General features: G+C 43.7%; 1 protein-coding gene across 1 annotated transcript in view; it reads left to right on the top strand.

Moving 5' to 3' along the window:
* Positions 1 to 520: 520 nt before the first annotated feature.
* LOC147123629 (uncharacterized) overlaps positions 521 to 20,742 on the top strand; it is a 52,144-nt gene continuing 31,922 nt past the window's right edge. Inside the window, exon 1 of the mRNA XM_085975412.1 lies at positions 521 to 1,263. Within this exon, the coding sequence (XP_085831538.1) occupies positions 1,209 to 1,263 (55 nt within the window). The 5' untranslated portion in view covers positions 521 to 1,208. The remainder of the gene's footprint in view (positions 1,264 to 20,742) is intronic.

A 20,742-nucleotide genomic window follows, 5' to 3' on the forward strand; every position in this document is an offset into this window, starting at 1 on the left:
TTCTTTCACCCCACCCCCATTTCCCAGCCCCCAAACTGCCTTTTGTTTCATTTCCTGCCTTTTCTCTCAGTTCTGTAGAAGGGTTTCGACCCAAAACGTTGACTCTATTTCTCTCTCCACGGTTGTTGCCTGGCCTGCTGAGTTTTTCCAGCATTTTCTGTTGTTATGTCAGATGAGTGTATTCTTTTGAGCAACCCATAAACAAATAGACTGTAACTTAACAAAAATACATTAAATGAAACTTAACAAATTAAAATTTGGTTGGCCGGGGTGACGATGCACTCCAGTCCCCGCGGTGCCCATCGGTTGCGGATGGCCTCGAGCGTGCCGGCGGACACCGCGTGCTCCATCTCCAGGGCCACCCGGGCGCGAATGTGGCCATGGCAGAGAGGCAGGCAGTCGAGCCGAATGGCCCCCTCGACCGCCCGCTGCCTGGACCAGTTGATGGCCACTCTGGCCAGGCCCAGGGGCAGTCCCACGAGGAGGTCCCCCGATCTGCCCGCTCCCCTCCGCACCGGGTGACCAAAGATCAGGAGCGTGGGACTGAAGTGCAGCCAGAAATCGAGGAGCAGCCCCTTCAAATAATGGAAGAGGGGCTGCAACCTCTCAAATTCGACAGATACATGGAACAGGGACTCCAATTATCAAGTCTCACTCGTTTGCGGTAAGGTTAGCTTATTGGCGTATCTCGGCTTGTAAACACGGCTTCATTTAAAAAAAAGTTTGCAAGCGGCCGAACTCGTTCTGATCCTATTTCTATATAAAGCACTCCCTCCCCTTTGAGCAGCAGGTCAGAGGCCTGGGAACTATGACTTCAGTCGCAATCGGTGTTAAAAATGGAAAACAATTGAAATGAAACTTTTTTTCGAAACTTTATATCCAGATTCATTAAAGAATTGCTTTGCCAATTGACGTGGTACTACTTCATTTTTAAATCGAACAAAAGTTTTGTTATAAAATATCCGCAATAAATAGACCCCACCTCCAGCGAGTGAGTGAGAACAGTGGGACTCGTCACATGATGAGAATCATATGATCGAAGACTTGGTGCAGCGGCGGGCTGGTTTGTTTGTCACTTGTATTGCAGGCAGTTCAAACACAGAGATCAGCAATACCGGCGACTGCAGACTGAAATAGGAAGAGAGTGTAATCCACCAAGGAAATTGGCACCGGCCAAGCGAGAGAAGAGCTTTGAACAACAGAGCACCATGAAACCACTCGGGCGAAGATACTACTGGCTTCTGGTCGTGGTCTCTTCAGTAGGTGAGGAATATTTATTGTCTGGTCGGGATTTCTTTTCTGGCCAGAAATCCGAGTTGAAAATTTCTTATAGTTGTGCGTGTGTGTATTTTGAAATCTTGCAGATACCCCAGAAATTAAAAACACTGAAATATTTAATAAAACAATGACATTATCATTTTTAAAAAACCCTAAAATGTATAGCGTTCCTCTCTCTCTCTCTCTCTCTCTCTCCAAACAAACTGGGAATAAGAAAAAGTAACTACAAATGCTGGAAATCTAACATAAAAGTTGGAAATATACAGTGGTTCCTGAATTGTTAACCTATCCTTTTATTCCAAATGTGAAGGGACTTGGCTGTGTGTTTCTAGTATTTTTCTGTTTTAGAACAAACTATAAAAGCCTGTAAATTGGGTAGGTGTTCAGTAAATTGAATCTAAAGTGGAAGAAGAGACCAAAATGTCCTTTTTGTGCTTTTGCTTAAGTTTTTTGTGTGGGGAGAGTGATGAAATGAAGAGTACAGCAAATACTGGGTGCAGTTGGCAATATAAAGGGTAGAGCTGATACTGGGCACTACTGATGTGTTAGTTATGGAATCTTTTTAAAAACAGGAAATAAAACTGTACATTTAAGATTTGAATATAGTTTAAACAACATTTGAAGAGTTCATTTATACACAAAGCCATGCCAAAGTGGGTGTTTTAAACCAGGATTTACCCAGATCAGTGGGACTGAAGGCCCAGTAGCTAGGGGTTTCACACTTGCATCCAGGTCCCTCCACTGTTTAAATGTGTTTTTTTTTCCTGCAGTTCAGATCAAAACTGCATAGTTGGATTTTCGATTCCTACTGAATACAAAAGTTTTTTTGCTAACTCGGTCAAACCAACTCACAATGTGGAGTAATGGCAAATTAACAATCTTTTTCAATAAGTGATTTGCTATACTTCAGTTAGTTACAATAAATGTGATGCTGGGATTTCTAGGGTATTAACATTGGTTTTAATACCAGGAAGTTAAATTGAGTATTTGAAGAGCAAATTTTATACTGCTACTTCTGAGACTGGTGGTCAGTTTTCTTTGTAAAGTATAAATTCATTTTTAAAACTTTCTTGAATACTGTGTGGCATTGACCAGGTCTGGAGTGAGGATTAATAAGTGTTGTGGGCTGCTTTAATCAGGTGGGAGTTGTATAGAATCTGTGGCACAGAAACAGACCTTTCATGTTAACACTTTATATACTCTCTGGTGTTTTGTACTCCACATGAGCCTCTTCCTGCCCATATCCCTCTATTCCCTTCTCCCTTATGTATGCAACTAGCCTCCCCTTAAATGCATCAATGCTGTCTGCTCTCTATATATGTGGCAGTGATTTCCACATTCTCACCACTCCTGTAGAGATAATCCTCTTCTTCAATTCTTTATTTGAACTGTTGGTGGCTATCTTCTTCTGGACTCGCCCACAAGTGGAAACAGGTTTCTCCACATCAAAATTACAAAAGGAGTTTGACAGAGTGGAAGACTTCTATCTGGTCTACCCTTAGTCGTCTTGTCTTGTGCTGCGAGACAAAATGCATCTGACGGAGTTCACACAAGAGTTTATTGTCACCTTCTGAACCCAAAGACTCGACTGCAATTCACATTTTGAGTAAAATCTGGGTGCATAATGGTTCTTGGTGGTTCCTGATTACAACAAATCCCTCAGCACAGACCAAAGACTGCAGAAGACGATTACTTCCTCATTTGCAAAACTAATAAAAGGTGCCTTTACTTGAGCCATTAACTGAAACACAGCTGTTAATGGCAGTCCATTGTAGCCTCGATCTTCCTAAAAGATTCTTTTTTTTTTTTTTAAAAAAACCAAATAAAAAAAATCTTAAATCACTTCACTATAAAGAAATCAAAATGGTTACCTATGAAGTGTTAGCTGTGGCTCAGTGTAGGACTCTCCCCTGAGTCAGACGATGGTGGGTTCAACATTCACTCCAAAGACTTCAGCACCTAATCTAGGAAGTGTCAGAAATGATGAGTTGAGCCTTGTCTGCCCACTCGGGTGGATGTAAAAGATTCCATGGTACAATTTGGAAAAAGAGCTGGGGTGTTTTCCTGGTGTCCTAACCAAACATCCCTCAACCAACATCACCAAAATAGATTTATTTCATTACTGTTTGTGGGATCTTGCTGTGTGCAAACTGGCTGCTGTGATTTCCAACATTACAACAGTGACTACACCTCCAAAGGTATGCACTGAGGCTGTGAAAGGTGCAATGTTGTTTAAAACCTGCCCAATGATGAGAAATAGCTGGATGGAGCTTCTGTGCTGTGTATCCAAACCATAAACAATGGGGGCAATTTTAACTATAACCGCCTGGCTGAAACCCAGAGGTTAGGCAGTTCAAATTGCCTCGCTTACCCACTTGCCGGAAAGCTCCCAGGAACCTACTCCACTGAGCAGGCAGCAACGGCACCTGCCCAAAGCCGGAGGGGCCTTTTGTTACATATGCATGTCCGGTCCCAGTGACCTGACTACAATTTTAACGAGTGGCCTGAGCGGGGAAGCTGCTGTAAGCTTCCTGTCAGGTGAAGACAGTGGGAAGAGTAGCCGAGGCCAGAAGAGCCCCTAACGGGTAAGGTTTTTTTTTTAAACTTCTTACTGTGGGACCAGGAGGGGCAGGAGTGCTCTTCTGGGGCCTCCGCAAGGAAAACTCAACATTCCTGTGCAATTTTTCCACTGCATCCCGACCTTTTTTTCTTTCTCCCCTGCCCCATTCCAATTCCTCTCCCTATCCACCAGCACAAAAACTAGCCTGGAGTTAATACTGGGTAGTGAGGGGAGTTGGAAACTCGCCTGTTGCTCCAGAAATGAAGCTATTTAAACTCCCCAGAACACCTGCGGAAAATTGCACGGCTGGGAAGCCAACCACTAATGCCAGGTAGGTGGTGGGATTGGCTTTGGGGGCCGTCTAGCTGGGGTCTCGTGTTCGGGAAGGGAATCCACAGTGGCAGGGGTGGAGGGGGGAGGAACCTAAGCTTTCTTTGTGGGGCCCAGAGGAGCATTCCAATGAAAGTTTAAACAAAGTATTGGTCTGGCCTGGCTTCTCTTCCTGTGCCTGCTGTTTTCACCTGATGGGAAAGCTGCAGCTTCCCTGTTCAGGTCCCCAGTTGAAATTGCAGCCAGGTCCCAATGACTCTCTCTCGCTCACAGTTTTCTTCCTCCCCTCTCCCCTCTCCTCTGCCTTTTACTGCAGAACTGACTTTAAAGAAAGTTTCCACACATTGTTAACTTTATGGTAAATGCAGTAATTACATCAAAATAAGCAGCAATAGGGTTGATGTTCAGCTGGACATTTGAGCTGAAGTGAGCTATTCATCACCAAGATGTGCTGCTGCTGCTGAACAGACTGTTATTTAGAAGAGTGTTCATTAAAGCCGGTCAACATATGAACATTGATTCTACTAAACTTGCTTAAAGCACAACCTGTTTTCTAGACTTCCTGCTTAAGAAACTATTTGTGATGTGATGCTCAGATGAAAAGGCTGATTCGATGTGGAGTTGTGCAGTCAAGCTAAATTGGTTAATTCAGTTTTCTATTTGGGGAAAGTTTGAGCACTGAGGCTTAATTTCTGAATGATCGCACTGACTATTGTTAACTGAACCATTAATGCCCTCCTTTTATATTACAGAATATTTCAGGCATGTAACTCGGCTGTGGGGATGCTGAGTGGAGGCCAGGCACTTCACACAGAGGGAGATGGGAAGGAAATACTGAAAAATGACTAATTGGCTTCTGAGGTCCTCCTTGAAGGAGATGGCATAGCTCCATCACTGTCTTCCAGTTAAATCTCAACCTCTGGAAGTATTGATCTTCAGTCTGTGTTGGGTAGCTGTGCGTAGGCTTGTAGATTAGGTGGGTGGCATGATGACCATTCCAGACCAGTGCACCATCTGGCAGCCCTTCTCATTGTGCTCTAGGTCAAATGCCAAGTGAATATTTTTTAAATAAATAAATAAATAAAAATGTTAGGGATGTAACAGATTTTAAGCAAGTGCAGAGGGGAGGAAGAACAAAAGAGAAGATTTGTGATGGGGTGGAAGGCAGGAGAGATTAAGAGACAAAAGGGATGATGGTGCATGGCGAAAGGAGATGGTAATGGGAGAAGTAAAGAAACAAAAGATGGGTCCAGAGGAGGTGTAAATGGCAATAACAGAATCATTACCAGCAGCTGCTGTCTGGGGGGGAATGGGGGCAGTGGTTCATAGAAATTTACGGCACAGAAGGATGCCATTTGACCCATCGTTTCTGTGCCGGTTATGATCTGAACTTGTTGAGCTCAATGAGTCCAGAAGGCTGTAAAGTGCCTAATCGAAAGATGAGGTGCTGTTCCTCGAGCTTGCATTGTGCTTCATTAGAACAGTGTAGGAGGCCGAGGTGGGAGTGGTCAGGAGAATTAAAGTGACAGGCGACCGGAAGCTCAGGGTCACGCTTGCGGACTGAATGGAGGTGTTCTGCAAAGTGGTCACCCAATCTGCGTTTGGTCTCCCCAGTGTAGAGGAGACCACATCGTGAGCAGTGAATACAGTATACTAAATTGAAAGTACAAGTAAATCGCTGTTTCGCCTGGAAGGAGTGTTTGGGGCCCTGGACGGTGGGAAGGGAGGAGGTAAAAGGGCAGGTGTTGCATCTCTTGTGCTTGCATGGGAAGGGGAGTGGGTGATGGAGTGGATTAGGGTGTCGCGGAGGTAACGGTCTTTTCAGAATGCTAAAAGCAATCCATTAGTGGCAATTGCTAGAATCTAGTCCGAATAGTGTACAAATCCACCAAATTCCAGTCTTCATATCACAGAAACCCCACAGTGCAGATAGAGGCCATTTCGGCCCATCGAGCCTGCACCGACACACATCTCACCCGATTCCCGTAACCCCACGTATTTAATCCCCCTAACACTAAGTGTCAATTTATCATAGCCAATCAACCTAACCCGCACATTTTTGGACTGTGGGAGGAAACCGGAGCACCCGGAGGAAACCCACGCAAACACGGGGAGAATGTCTGTGTGGAGTTTGCACAGTCACCCGAGGCCGGATTCGAACCCGGGTCCCTGGCACTGTGAGACAACAGTGCTAACCACTATGCCACCGTGCTGCCCCTCCTATGAAAGAGACTTTGAAGCTGAACTGGGTCTCATCTGATGAGATTGTGAGAAACTGCAATATTGCAGAGTTTCTATAGACAGGAAATTATCATGGTTGCTTTTGGTGCTCCTTGGCACTTAAGAACATAAGAAATAGGAGTAGGCCAATCGGCCCCTCGAGCCTGCTCCGCCATTCAATAAGATCATGGCTGATCTGATCCTAACCGCCAATCTACTATCACAGAACCATCTCCTGAATCTAACAGAATTAGACACACGAAATAGGAGCAGGATCAGGCTACATGGGGGAGGAGCAGCAGTGAAGGGCTTTCAGGTGGTACTTGAGCCTACTATCTGACATAGCTGTTATGCTACCCAGCTCTTCTACAAGCTGAGCCACAACTACTTGGCAGTGACTGAACAACAGTGTCACTGAGGCTGAAGAGGGAGAAGTGACCATGCTTTGGCTGGCATGCCCCTTGGATGCTGAAGGAAGTCAAAAGAGGAAATATCAGAGGCTCTGACCACAATGTTTGTTTTAATCCTCCCTAGATATACAAATTGAGCTGGTGGAGGTAGAGGCAGATAAACCAGACAGCTGTAGACCAATTAGTTTAATGTTAGTTCTGGGCAAACTTAAAATCTGTAATTTGAGATCAAATTCATAAGCGTTTAGAAATGCATAGGATAATCTAAGAACGTGCTACAGATTTGTTAAATATTATTTTTTGAAATGATTATAAAGATTAAATGAATGTAGATCAGTGGACCCTGTATCCCCTATAATCAGAAGTTTACCTTTGCAGCCCGATAGCTAGTCATATCATGTGACCTGGGGCCCATAACAATTAGACACCATTTGTGTACTGGATACTGATCTTGCATGTGCTCCATGCACATTTTCCCTATCTTCTGGCAGATTAATTGATGATTCCATTAAGGGGAAGCTAGATAAGTACATGAGAGAGAAGGCAATAGGATCTGGCGAGAGGAAGTAAATAGAGTGGGAGGAGGCTCGTGTGGAGCATAAACACTGGCCGAATAGCCTGTTTCTGTGCTGTAAAATCTATATAATTTTATGATGAGCACTGAGATGAGGCCATTACACCAAGAGACTGGTTTACTTTTCCTGTTAAACATGGACAGAATACCATTTTTGGCCTTGTCTTCCTCTTCAGGTGAACGTAAAAATCTCATGGCTAAAGCTAGGCTGACACTCCAGGGGAGTGCCGCACTGTCGGAGGTGCCATCTTTCGGATGAGACGTTAAACCGAGGTCCCGTCTACATTCTCAGGTGGACGTAAAAGATCCCATAGCACTATTTCAAAGAAGAGCAGGGGAGTTATCCCCAGTGTCCTGGCCAATATTTATCCCTCAACCAACATTTAAAAAAAAAAAAAAAAATCTGGTCGTCATTGCATTGCTGTTTGTGGGAGCTTGCTGTGTGCAAATTGGCTGCTGCGTTTCCCACATTCCAAGTGACTACACTTCAAAAAGTACTTAACTGGCTGTAAGGCGCTTTGAGACGACCGGTGGTTGTGAAAGGTGCTATATAAATGCAAGTCTTTCTTATTGGAAGACGTTCTCCCAGTGCCTTGACCAACATTTATCCCTTGATCAACATCACTAAAACAAAATATCTGGTCATTTATCTCATTGGTGTTTGTGGGACTTGGTTGTTCTTGCATTACAACAATGACTACACTTAAAGTGCTCTATTTGCTGTAAAGCACTGTGGGACTTCATGAAAACCGTTATGTAAATGTAAGCACTTTCACTTCCTTATGTTTTTTTTTCTTTTTGCTATATTTCCTTGGCCATATTTCTTGTCCTTAAAGCTAGTGACTGCTGACGTGCCATTCATAGAAACCAGTGGTACTCTTGACAGTAATGTCAGGAGAAAGGTGCTTTTCACCTGTGCTCCCAAAACCCGGGCAGTATTATAAGAGGTACGAATAACCAATTTTTATTAAATAAATTCCTGACGGTCATCGTCCTAGTTTTCTGGTAACTTTTTTTTGAGTGGTGTGCTGCAGAAGCAAACCTCCTTGATCTTACCCGCAGCTGTCCCATGATTCTCGGTACATTTCCCATGACCAATTCCTAATAATCAGTAATATTCTCCTGAGATTATGTTCTCTCTTACACTTCCAGAAAGCAGATGAGAATCGGAATGCACTCGCAGTCTGATGAACAGCATTATGAAAACGAACTGAATTTTGATTTGCTTGTTCATGTGGCCGGGCCCAAAATAAAAATGTTGTGGTTTTTCTTTCTCTCTCAACTACAAGTACAGGATTTGGCTTATCTGCTAAACGGTGTTGTGTTTTACTTCCTCATTGAGGCAGCAGTACCTCAAGCTTTACTAAGGTTAATTTTAACCTGGTTTCCTTATTTCAGTGAACATTCAGTTTAATGGGTATGTCTGCTCTCTAATATAAAGTAGTGGCGTGTCCTTTTGTATAGTAAATGACTATCTGTTCTACACTCCAAACAAAACCTTTGTGACCTAGTTTCAGTTAATGCAAACTGATGTCAAGTCCATGTTTTTCCCTCTTGTCCTCCTTGCATGGCTTTGACTAGCAATAGATCCATTTTACAACAGTGACTACACTTCAAAAAGTACTTCATTGGCTGTAAAGTGCTTTTGAGACGTCCGGTGGTCGTGAAAGGCGCTATTGAAATGCAAGTCTTCCTTCCTTCCACTGAGTTTACAGTTTCCATTTTCACCTCCAGCAAAGCACTGCAAATTTGAACTGGATGTAAATGAGAATACAGATTGTGAAGTTTGCGCATTGGAGGAGTGGAAAGTCTAGATCCAATTTTTGAATAACTCTCTCTCCTGAATTTCTCTTTTTCCCCCCCCCCCCCCTTCCCTAACTGCTCCTCAGCTGACTGAAGATGGGTACTTTTGTAATTTAAATCCTGTGCCTTAGTAGCTTCTTACCATCAGCATTGGGGTTAAGAAAGGAAATTTGCATTTGACAAAGCACCTGTTTTGAACTAGCTCTGCTTGTATTAACTGGTGCACCAGAAAGGAAGTTGAAGCACTAAAGATGTAACTTTTTTTTAAAGTGCAACATCTGAACATAGGATGAGGAGTAGGCCATTCAGCCCCTCAAGCCCGTTCTAGCACCATTCAGTTAGATCGTGGCTGATCTGTAGCTCGACTCCATGTACCTGCCTTTGATCCATATCCCTTGATACCCTTGCTTAATAAATAATCGGTCATTCTCCGTCTTGAATTTCAATTAACCCCACATCCACATCCTTTTGGAAGAGAGTTCCACTTTCCTTTGTGTGTGGGGGGGGGGGGGGGGGGGAGAAAGTGCTTCGATTTCATTTCTAAAATGGCCTAGCTCTAATCTTAAGATTAGAGAAGCTAGCTTTAGGAAGTTGGCAATTGGACAATGGCTAGTTTAGTCTACAATGAAATGAAGCCAATGTACCATTTCTACATCACTGACTGAGCAGCTCATATGACCAACTGAAAAACTAATGACTTTCACACCTCCGCCTCCGCGCCCCCCCCCACCCCCCCCCCCCCCAAAAAAAAAAAAAAAAAATCCCCAGTATCATTTTGGAAAATTTTCGATCTTGCTCCTCCAAGGCTAGTATATACTTCCTGAGGTGCAGTACCCAGAACTGCATGCAATACTCCCGGGTAAATGGATGATGTGGAATAACCTTACTAAATTTGAGTTTAAAATTCGGAACCATTTCAATTGCAGTATTGCATTGTATGTTCTTGGGGAATTTTGCCCTCCCCTGCCCCATCCTAAATACTGATGCTAAAAATTAAAGCTCCTCACAATCATATCAGAGTTTTTTCTATATACTGTAACTGGTGAAATATAGTGTGTATCTGTCATCCCCTTCTTTATCCATCTGCCCTCTGCTCATCCACTGCAATGTTGAGGCCTGGCACTGAAACTTCAACTGCTTGCCTGATTAATTTGTCAACACTGCTCCACATCCTGCTGTTTTTGAATTGTCTGAGATGGGAAAGGAAGATAAATTCTGTTTTATTAATAGAACCATAAATTCATTATTGTACTTTTTAAAACGTGACCAGTATCTGACATTCCCCATTGGGATTTTTTTGGGGGGGGAGGGTGTGAAAGTCATTAGTTTTTCAGTTGGTCATATGAGCTGCTCAGTCAGTAATGTAGAAATGGTACATTGGCTAGTTTAGTCTACAATGAAATGAAGCCATTGTCCAATTGCCAACTTCCTAAAGCTAGCTTCTCTAAAGTAGCAGCCTCATAATTCAAGCTGATTAGAAATAGGAACATAGGATTTTTGACATGCAGGAAAAGACCAGTTGGTCCATCAAGCTGGCTGGACCATCATGACTAAACACCCCTCTCTCTTTCACCCCCCCCCCCCCCCCCCCCAACCCTCCCAACCCCCCCTGTTTCCACAGCTATGTAATCTGGAGAGGCAAAAAATAATAATCCTGGGCCAATAAGGGGGGGGGAAATTCCTCTCCGACTCCCTCAGGTGATCAAAACCAGTCCAGGAGATCACATGGACCAAGTGTTGTCTATAAAGACACTTACCTTCTATATGATGTGATCTCTGCCCCGGTCAGGAACTGGTCCAGCTCCCTCTTATAGGCATGCTGGCAATGTATTCCACAGGCTTTCAATTCCCTGGGAAAAGAGGAATTGCCTAACATCCAATGTACGGGTGTTACAAGTCTGGCTTCCCCACCCAGTCCCTCTGCCCAACACAAAAGCCAAAGCCGCACTCCCTATGAATTTAAAATGAAATGTAATCTAGCATTGTATACCCAAGAGTATAGTGTGTACAGGAGCATAGTGTTAATGTCACTGGGCTAGTAACCCAGAAGCCTGGACTAATGATCCAGAGATGGGGAATTTAAATTCAATTAAATAAATCTGGAATTAAAAACTAGTATCTGGTAGTTTCATGGTCACCATTACGGATTGTCGTAAAAACCCATCTGGTTCACTAATGTCCTTTTCAGGGAAGGAAATCTGTCGTCCTTACCTGGTCTGGCCTATATGATTCCAGACCCACAGCCTTCTCAAGGGCACGTGGGAGATGGGCAATAAATGCTGGCCCTGCCAGTGACGCCCACATCCCATGAACGAATAACAAAAATCAATTTATCATAGAATACACAGCAGGAGGCCTCCCTCTCCCTGCTCTATGTGTGTGTGTTCATCATTATTGGCTTTGCTGGGGTCAGTTGGGATTTATTTGAGGGGCTGGGATTGGGGGGGGGGGATGCACTCTTCCTCCTGGCCCACAAGCTGTGCAGTAAAAAGCACTTCACCTACTGGATCTTTACATGCCGGTGGTAAATTCAAATGGCTACCAAAATCTGAGGAACAGAACCTCATTAATATATTATAATCGAGCCCGCCTCTGCAGAGCGGGTTATGCGGATATCCCCCAACCCGCTTCAGATAGAATGGAAGTGGGCATGTTCCAGTCGGGTTGGGTTACGCATAATTGCCAAATTTAACTCCACCGACCCCCCCCCCCCTCCCCCGCCTGTCGTGGGAGGTTAAAATTCCCCCTGACCGTCTAGTCAGTTTGCACACAATCACTTTTTTTTTTCATTTCTGAACAAAAGCATTGATGCAAAGAACTGTTCAGTCAGCCATCCCTCCTGCTGATAGCTTTGACCAGTTTGTGTATTGATCAACATGCTACAGGAACAATGAATTACCCTTAAAAAATACAGCTGGTTGAAAAACTGCTTTTATACGATTATTTGTAGGTAAGATTGTAAGAGACAACTCGTGAACGGCTCGATTGATTGAACTCGCCTAATGTAGCTGAGGGGTGGGAAACAATGAAATGGTGTTGATCTGGTCGTAGTAAGTGACCAATTTTAATCTGAAATAAAAACAGAAAAAAGTAAAGCTTGCGCTATAGTGTTTATATATTTTTTAAAAAGTAAGTGGAATGCAGTGGCGGCTGAAAATGAAGTAATTGCTGGAAACACTCAGCCGGGCAGGCACCATCTGTGGCAAGAGAAACAGTTAATGTTTCAGGTCGATGATCTTTCATCAGAACTTGAAGATGTTGGAGATTAACAGTTTTTAAGCAAATGCAGAGCCAGGAAAAGATTAGTGGGGGGGGTCGGGGGGGGGGGGTCTGTGATGGGGTCGAGGGCAGGAGTCATTATATGACAAGGGATGATGGTGCAAGGCAAAAGGAGGTTATATTGGGACGCGTATAGAAACGAGATGGGTCCAGAGGAAGTGTAAATGGCAACAGCAGAATGGTTATAATTTAATCTGGATCAATGAGCGCAGGAGTAGGCCATTCAGCCCCTCGAGCCTGTTCTGCCATTCAGTAAGATCATGGCTGATCTGTATCCTAACTCAATCTACCCACCTTGTCTCCATATCCCTCCATATTCTTGGCTAGCAAAACTCTATTGATCTCGGATTAAAAATTATTAATTGAGCTAGCATCAACTGCTTTTTGCAGGAGTGTTTAACACTTCTACCACCCTTTATGTGGAAAAAGTGTTTCCAAACTTCTCCTTTTTGAATGATCTGGCTCTGATCTTCAAGTTAGGGAGGTGTGCTTGTGGTCCCCTTTCTCGCCCCCCCCCGCCGCCCCCAACCCCAACAAGGATCGAGCAAGATTGGAAAATAAAGATAGTGGACACGTGGAATTAAATCCTAATGGTTCACTTTTTAACAAGAAGTTGCATCAACATTAAAGGGATTGACGATTAGAGATACTAACTAACATCACTGCTTGGTTTATTTCAGATGAGATAATGGGAGGCACTTGGTGTTTCCAAAGTCTCTGATTAAGTGGGAAAGGGGAGGCCCTGATCTAATCATAAATGGGCTCCAGATGGAGCAGACTTGATGTGTCGAATGGCCTTTCTTTTGTTCCATACTTAACCTGAAATGGTATGATTTTTAAACACCCAAACCTCTGTTTTGCCACAAGCTCACCCTCTTTGACTTGGAATTCCTCAGTGTTCAGTGCTGTCTTCCACTGTTGCTTTCTATTGATGACCTCTTGGGTTGCCATCTTTTGCTCAGCCCAAAACTAAATTTTTGGATGCATTTTTCGAGGGTGGGACTTGCAGGATGATTTTTGCGGATCTATAATTTTGCTTTGGTGGGGGGGGAAAGGCACCAGTTTGTTGAACCATGAATGTGGTCAGCCAACACACTGATGTAGATCTCCTGTGAACTGAACTACAGAAATGTCTTGTGTAAAAGTGTCTTAGTCTGTTTATTGACTAAGGGCTAGCCACTGTTGTAAAAGTTTCTGCTATTACTATTTACAACTTGTGTAGTGTATACAACATTGAAGGGACTACTTTGTCTTGCGGATGTATATCCTTAGTTGCGAGCGTATATAACGGACGCGTATTGATTTGTACAGTCAGTGCCGAAGTTCCAGTTACCCAGTAAAGATCACCTTGAAGTTACACTCAGTCTCTGCTGCTTTATTTTTTTATGTAGTTGTGTATAGCGGTACAAACACAACAAATTGGCGATGAGAATTATGAACCTACGTCTTCCTATTCTGGCATCGCATCCAGAGGACACTGAAATTTGGAAGGAAGGAGCGAGAAGGTAGAGAAAACTGTACGCTTGCTAAGCTAGGCAGGGGATACGTAAGTCAAGTGAAAAGTGCACAGGACTGGCATGACGCTAGCTAACTAGTAAAGAAAGAAAAAACGGGTTTGGGGAAAAAAAAAATGGCGATGATTGGCACTATTGCAGCATTTGATAGCAGCATTGAAGACTGGGCAACTTGCATTGAAAGAGTGGAGTTGTACTGTGAGGCTAACGGAGTGGCGGTAGAAAAGAAAGCCACTGTTTGATGTGTGTTATGGGCACAAAGACATACGGGCTGCTACGTAGTTTATTAACCCCTGAAAAGCCAGCAAACAAAACATTCAAACAAATAGTGGACACACTCCAAGACCACTTAAGCCCCAGACCACTGCTCATAGCCAAAAGAGTTAAATTCCATAAACGGAACCAGAGCAAAAATGAAAGCATTTCTGAATATTTGGCAAAGTTGTGCAAATTATCAGAACATTGCCAATTTGGAGTAGGCTTATCAGACGCATTGAGACAGATTTGTGTGTGGTATGCAAAGTGAAAGCACACAAAAGAAGCTCCTGTCTGAAAAAGACCTCCCCCTTGGAGAAGGCTCTAAGTATTGCAATTTCAATGGAAGCAGCAGCACGTGGCGCTTCAGAAATTCAACAAAAATCCCTGGAATATTCCACTAACAAAATGTCACTGAAACAAGAAGTGCTATCGCTGTGGTAAAATGTCACATGACCACAATGACTGACTGCCACATTGTTGGTTTAAAGACAAAGATTGCAAACGAGGGCACATTGAAAGAGTTTGCAAAGCAAAGAAGCAGAAAACTGATACAATACCGAGCAAAAAGGCACACCAAGTGACTGAAAACAAGAAACCTTTCAAAGATAGATACAAGAAGGTACACTACGTGACTGGAGACAGTTCAGATAAAGGAAAAAGTGACAGACTCAGGAAGAGGATCTGGCTTGTCTAAAACTACACCGTGTGAAAGAGACAAAGGATCACAGAATAATATGGGTTACTCCAGAAGTGGCAGGAGTTAGGCTGAAAATGGAGTTGGACACAGGCTCAGCTTTAACAGTGATCTCTGTACATGACTACAAACAACTGTTTTCACACTAAAGTACTGTTCAAGACATACACAGGACAAAGTGTGCCCCAAAGGTAAAATAAAAGTGACCGTTACATACAAAGAAAAAAAAAAAAAAAAAAATACCGCAATTGAACCTCCATGTAGTGGAAAATGGATGACCACCATTGCTGGGACGCGAATGGCTCAGGAAAATACAGTTGGATTGGCACACCATCCAAGCACTGTCTGTCAGCAAAGGAGGACAGCAACGCCACTCCTGAGACTGTCACAAATACCCTCTGACTCTCGGGAAGTGTTCAAGAAGGGAATAGGAACACTTAAGGGCGTGAAAGCAAAAATTAAGATTGAGGAGAACGCAGATCCAAAGTTCCATAAGGCCAGACCAGTGCCTTATGCAATTTGCCCTTCAGTAGAAGCAGAGCTGGAGAGCTTTGACCAGTTAGGGGTCCTGTCCAAGGTGGATTGGAGTGAATGGGCCACACCTATAGTTCCAGTGATGAAGAAAACCTCCAGCACAAAACCAGGAAAGCCAAGAAAAGTGTGCATCTGTGGAGACTTTAAGGTGACTGTTAACCCAGTCCTCCATACAGTACCCATTGCCTTGCATGGAGGACATCTTTGCTTCCCTGTCAAGAGGGGAATGCTTCACAAAGATTGACTTGGCCCAGGCCTATCTCCAAATGGAAATTGATGATGCATCAAAGTACCTGACAATAAATACGCACAAAGGCCTTTACCAGTACAATCGGCTGGTATTCTGAATAGCATCAGCTCCTGCAATCTGGCAAAGGGCAATGGACCAAGTCCTGCAGGGGATTCCAGGTACTCGGTGTTATCTTGATGACATCATCATTACTGGCAAGAATGACCACGACCACCTTTCCACCTCTAACAGGTGCTTATCAGGTTACGGGAGTATGGGCTCCGAGCGAACTGAGACAAGTGAGTTTTTCAAAAAGGAAATCTCATACTGTGGACGTGTAAACCGTCATTGTCAATCACAAGTCTCCAGACACGATTGAGGCTGTGATTAATGCACCAACACCTGAAAATGTGTCTCAGTTGAGATCATATCTTGGACTGGTGAACTATCAAGTTTTTGCCCAACCTATTCAGTGTTACATCCACTAAATGCACTGCTACAGACAGGGTCACAATGGAAGTGGAGTGATAGCTGTGAACAAGCTTTTCAAGAGAGTAAAAGACTCATTACTTCAGAAGAGGTGCTAGCTCACTTTGACCCATCCTTACCTATTCGACTGGCATGTGATGCTTCACCCTATGGCATTGGTGCCGTGTTGTCACAAGTTCCCAGACTGCTCAGACCAATAGCCTTTGCTTCAAGATCATTGACAGCTGAATGCAATTATGCACAGATTGACCGAGAAGTGGGGAGTCAAGAAATTCAATCACTACTTGTATGGTCAACAGTTTACACTGTTAACTGACCACCAGCCTCTCGTTTCAATCTTCAACCCAAGGAAGGGCGTTCCAGTGACGGCAGAACGGTTGCAGCGATGGTCACTCTTCCTAGGGGCTCACCTGTATGACATTGAATACAAGGGGACCAATCAACATGGCAACGCTGATGGTTTGTCACTGCCGACCTCAGAATTACAACAGTTGACTCAGCTGAGGTATTTCACAATAGTTGAGCAACCCGAACAGCAGCAGCCACAGCCCGACGAGCCCAAATCCCCCGGGGAGGAGAAAGTCATCGCAACAAAGGTTCTTGGAACAGTAAAGTGGTTCAACGTACAAAATGGCTATGGATTCATCAACAGGAATGATACAAAGGAAGATGTATTTGTACATCAGACTGCCATAAAGAAGAATAACCCACGGAAATATCTACAGTGTTGGAGACGGTGAAACTGTGGAGTTTGACGTAGTGGAAGGTGAAAAGGGTGCAGAGGTGGCAAACGTCACTGGTCCAGGTGGAGTTCCAGTTCAAGGAAGCCGATATGCCGCGGACAGAAATCGTTACTGCCGCTACAACCCTCGCCGCCGAGGGCCACCGCGTAATTACCAACAGAACATTGAAGGTGGAGAGAAGAGTCTGGAGAGACGTTACCCAGAGAGGCAGAGGAGGCCTCCCCAGAGACTTGACTTGTAAAAGGGCTGTTGACAAAATAAAATGTTATGTTGGAATTTGAATTTTGTTACTTTTAAGAAAACAAAGGCTACTGTAAAGACGGGCTCTATGTTAATTATAGAAATTTTGCGTTAATATACTATTAAACTAAAGGGGGAGGAAGTGTAATGTATACAACATTGAAGGGACTACTTTGTCTTGCGGATGTATATCCTTAGTTGCGAGCGTATATAACGGACGCGTATTGATTTGTACAGTCAGTGCCGAAGTTCCAGTTACCCAGTAAAGATCACCTTGAAGTTACACTCAGTCTCTGCTGCTTTATTATTTTATGTAGTTGTGTATAGCGGTACAAACACAACAACTTTCTTTTGTAGGAAGCTTCTTAAACATGAGATGACCATTACTTGGCTTGGTGGCTGTACTCTGATGAATATTAACTCTCTGAATATTAATCTAGTTGCAACACACTATCTTCAACAAATATCACAATGGAACAGAATTTTAATTTATTTAGTACTGTGGCAAGTTTCAACATCTCCAAGGAATTTGCATACAATTACCTTGAAGTGAACCACTGGAACAGGCAGACCAGACTTTAATCATCTGAAGAATGACCCCTATAAGAATGAGGTACTGCACAAGAATGTCTGCCTAGAATATGTGCTCGGTCCTGGAGGAGACTCCATTCCATTGCTGCAAATTTTACAATCAATTTTGCATGCACCCCACAAAAGTAAACAATTCTTTTGGAGAATATGTATGCTGCTTTTGTTTTTTCCTTCAACAAATTCTACGCCAATTTCTCCCCTCCTTCCTTGCTGCAGCATGCATTCATTGGCACTAGGGGCTCTCGCTCTCTCGCCCAAATGCTTGTTGACTGGAGTGGCAGTGTCCTACTCCACATCACTGAGCCTCGTCCTGTCCATGTCTGTCTATAGAAAGGCATTTCCAGCAGGGTGGCTGGACAGTGTCACAAGTGTGAACTGTTGTTTTTCTTTCCTCCTCTCTATATAAATATGGGTGCTGCTGAACCTAATGGTAGCACCCCCCCCCCCCCCCCCCCTTCCCATTGCTCTGGCTGAGGTCAGCTAATTCAGCACAGCACAAATTAAATCTGGAATCTTCTTGGACCGTGTGACTCAACCTTTTATTGGATAAACCTGCTGAATCAGCTGTGTGCTTGTTGATTCACTAGTGCTACACATTGTGTAACTACTTGGTCACCTTTTTCTGTCTTTTTTTTATTGTATTGACTAATTCCAGTTTGATTTCTTCAATCCTGACCAGAGCTTAAGAAGTTGGTCATGTGCACGGTCCCATAAATGAAGAGGAAAGCGCTCTTAGCCCAAAACTGATGCTTGCACAGTTTAGGCTTCTGAAGGTTAAAGCAAAGTAAATCAAATCAAATCAAGTCAACTTTTATTGTCATTGTTAGTGCACAAGTGCAGTACAACGAAATGTAGGCTTGCGGCTCCTGAGTGTATATTTAGATCAAGACATTTAAACATTCAACATACACTTGGCTTGTAATACATAAACATAACCATAATAAAGTGCATTGGCAGATGTGCAGGCTTTAGAGTTTATTTGTGGAGTTCAGTAGGATGACAGCCCTGGGAAAGAAGCTGTTCGTAAATCTGGTCGTACGGATGCGAATGCATCTGTAGCGTCTCCCAGATGGCAGGAGGGTGAACAGACTGTGGCTGGGGTGGGTAGGGTCTTTGATGATGGACCGTGACCTCCGTAAACAGCGTTTCTGGTATATGTGCTCTATGGTCGGTAGCCGGGTGCCGGTAATGCGTTGGGCAGTTTTGACTACCCGCTGCAGGGCTTTCCGGTCATAGTAGCTACAGCTGCCATACCATACTGTGATCCAGTTCGTCAGGATGCTCTCTATTGTGCAGCGGTAAAAGTTAGAGAGGATCAGGGGTGACAGGTTACATCCCTTCAGCCTCCTTAGGAAATATAGGCGCTGCTGGGCCGCCTTCACCAGAGAGGAGGTATTGAGGGACCAGGAGAGGTCTTCTGTGATGTGGACTCCGAGGAACTGAAGCAATGGCATTGAATGTGGCTGGTTGGAGATTAAGTTTGTGACTTCTCCAGTTCCTCCTCCTACTTGTGACTTATCTTCTGACCTGGCTGAGTGCTACCATATTAATCAATCGACCTGCCCAATGACTGCTCAGCACTCTGTTAGCCACACAACCGATTGCATTAGCCATATCATATGTTCTATCACTGGACATGGAAGGGGCCAAGGAATTGTTTAATGCCAGTTTGCATCAATGTTGGATAATGATCTGTCTGGACTTCTTGGGAAGGGGAGAAAGGGCAAGGTCTATGATGTAATACAGTTGGTGATATCACTAAATTAGTTAAAAGTACCACATAATAAACATGTTGGCAAAATGACAGTGTGGATAAGAAATTGGCTAAAAGAGTATTTGTGAATTGGGTTTTTTTCAGACTGGAGAGAAGTTTACAATGGTGTCCCCCAGGGGTTAGTTTTTGGACCACTGCTCTGATATATTGATGAGCTGGACTTGAGTATACAGGGCATAATTTCGAAGTTTGCAGATCACACGAAACGCAGAGTGGTAAACCGTGAGGAAGATAACAGACTCGGGAGGACATAGACTGGTGAAATGGGCAGACGCATGGCAGATGTAATTTAATGCTGTGAAGTGATACATTTTGGTAGGAAGAATGTGGAGAGGCAATATGAACAAAATGGTACAATTTTAAAGGGGGTGCAAGAACAGAGACCTAGAGGTGTATGTACACAAATCTTTGAAGGTGGCAGGACAAGTTGAGAAGGCTGTTTTTATATTAAAATATGGGATCCTTGGCTCTATAAACAGTACAAAAGCAAGGAAGTTATGCTAAACTTTGTAAAACATTAGTTAGGTACCAGCTGGAGTATTGCGTCCAATTCTGGGCACCGCACTTTAGAAAGGATGTCAAGGCCTTGGAGAGGGTGCAGAGGCGATTTATTGGAATGGTACCGGGGATGAAAGACTTCAGCTACGTGGGGAGTAGAGAAACTGGTTGTTTTCCTTGGAACAGAGAAGGTTAAGGGGATTTACTAGAGGTGTTCAAAATCATGACCGGTTTTGATAGAGTAAATAAGGAGAAGCTGTTTCCAGTGGCAGAAGGGTTGGTAACCAGAGGACACTGATTTAAGGTAATTGGCAAACGAACCAGAGGTGAGATTTTATTACGCAGCAGGTTATGATGTGGAATGCACTACCTGAGAGTGGTGGAAGTAGATTCAGTAATAACTTTCAAAAGGGAATTGGAAAAATGTGCAGGGCTATGGGGGGGGGGAGCGGGACTAATTGGATATCTCTTTCAAAGAGCCAGCACAGACATGATGGGCCAAATGGCCTCCATATGTGCCATATTCTATGAAAGCAGTTCCTGAATCTGCTTTAATGGAAGTGAAATACATCATTATGGTCAACAGACTGTCCTTGCTCTGCTCTTCAATAAACTGGTTTTTAAATTTGTATTGCTAAATTACAAGAGGAACCAGGTACAGTACCTGGTTTGCCAAGACTTGAGGTCTGTATCTGCACTCAACTCTAATTGGTTTGTTCTTCAG

This window comes from Somniosus microcephalus, chromosome 2 (assembly GCF_052327205.1).
Source record: "Somniosus microcephalus isolate GS21.2 chromosome 2, FLI_Smic_1.0, whole genome shotgun sequence".
Lineage (NCBI taxonomy): Eukaryota > Metazoa > Chordata > Chondrichthyes > Squaliformes > Somniosidae > Somniosus > Somniosus microcephalus.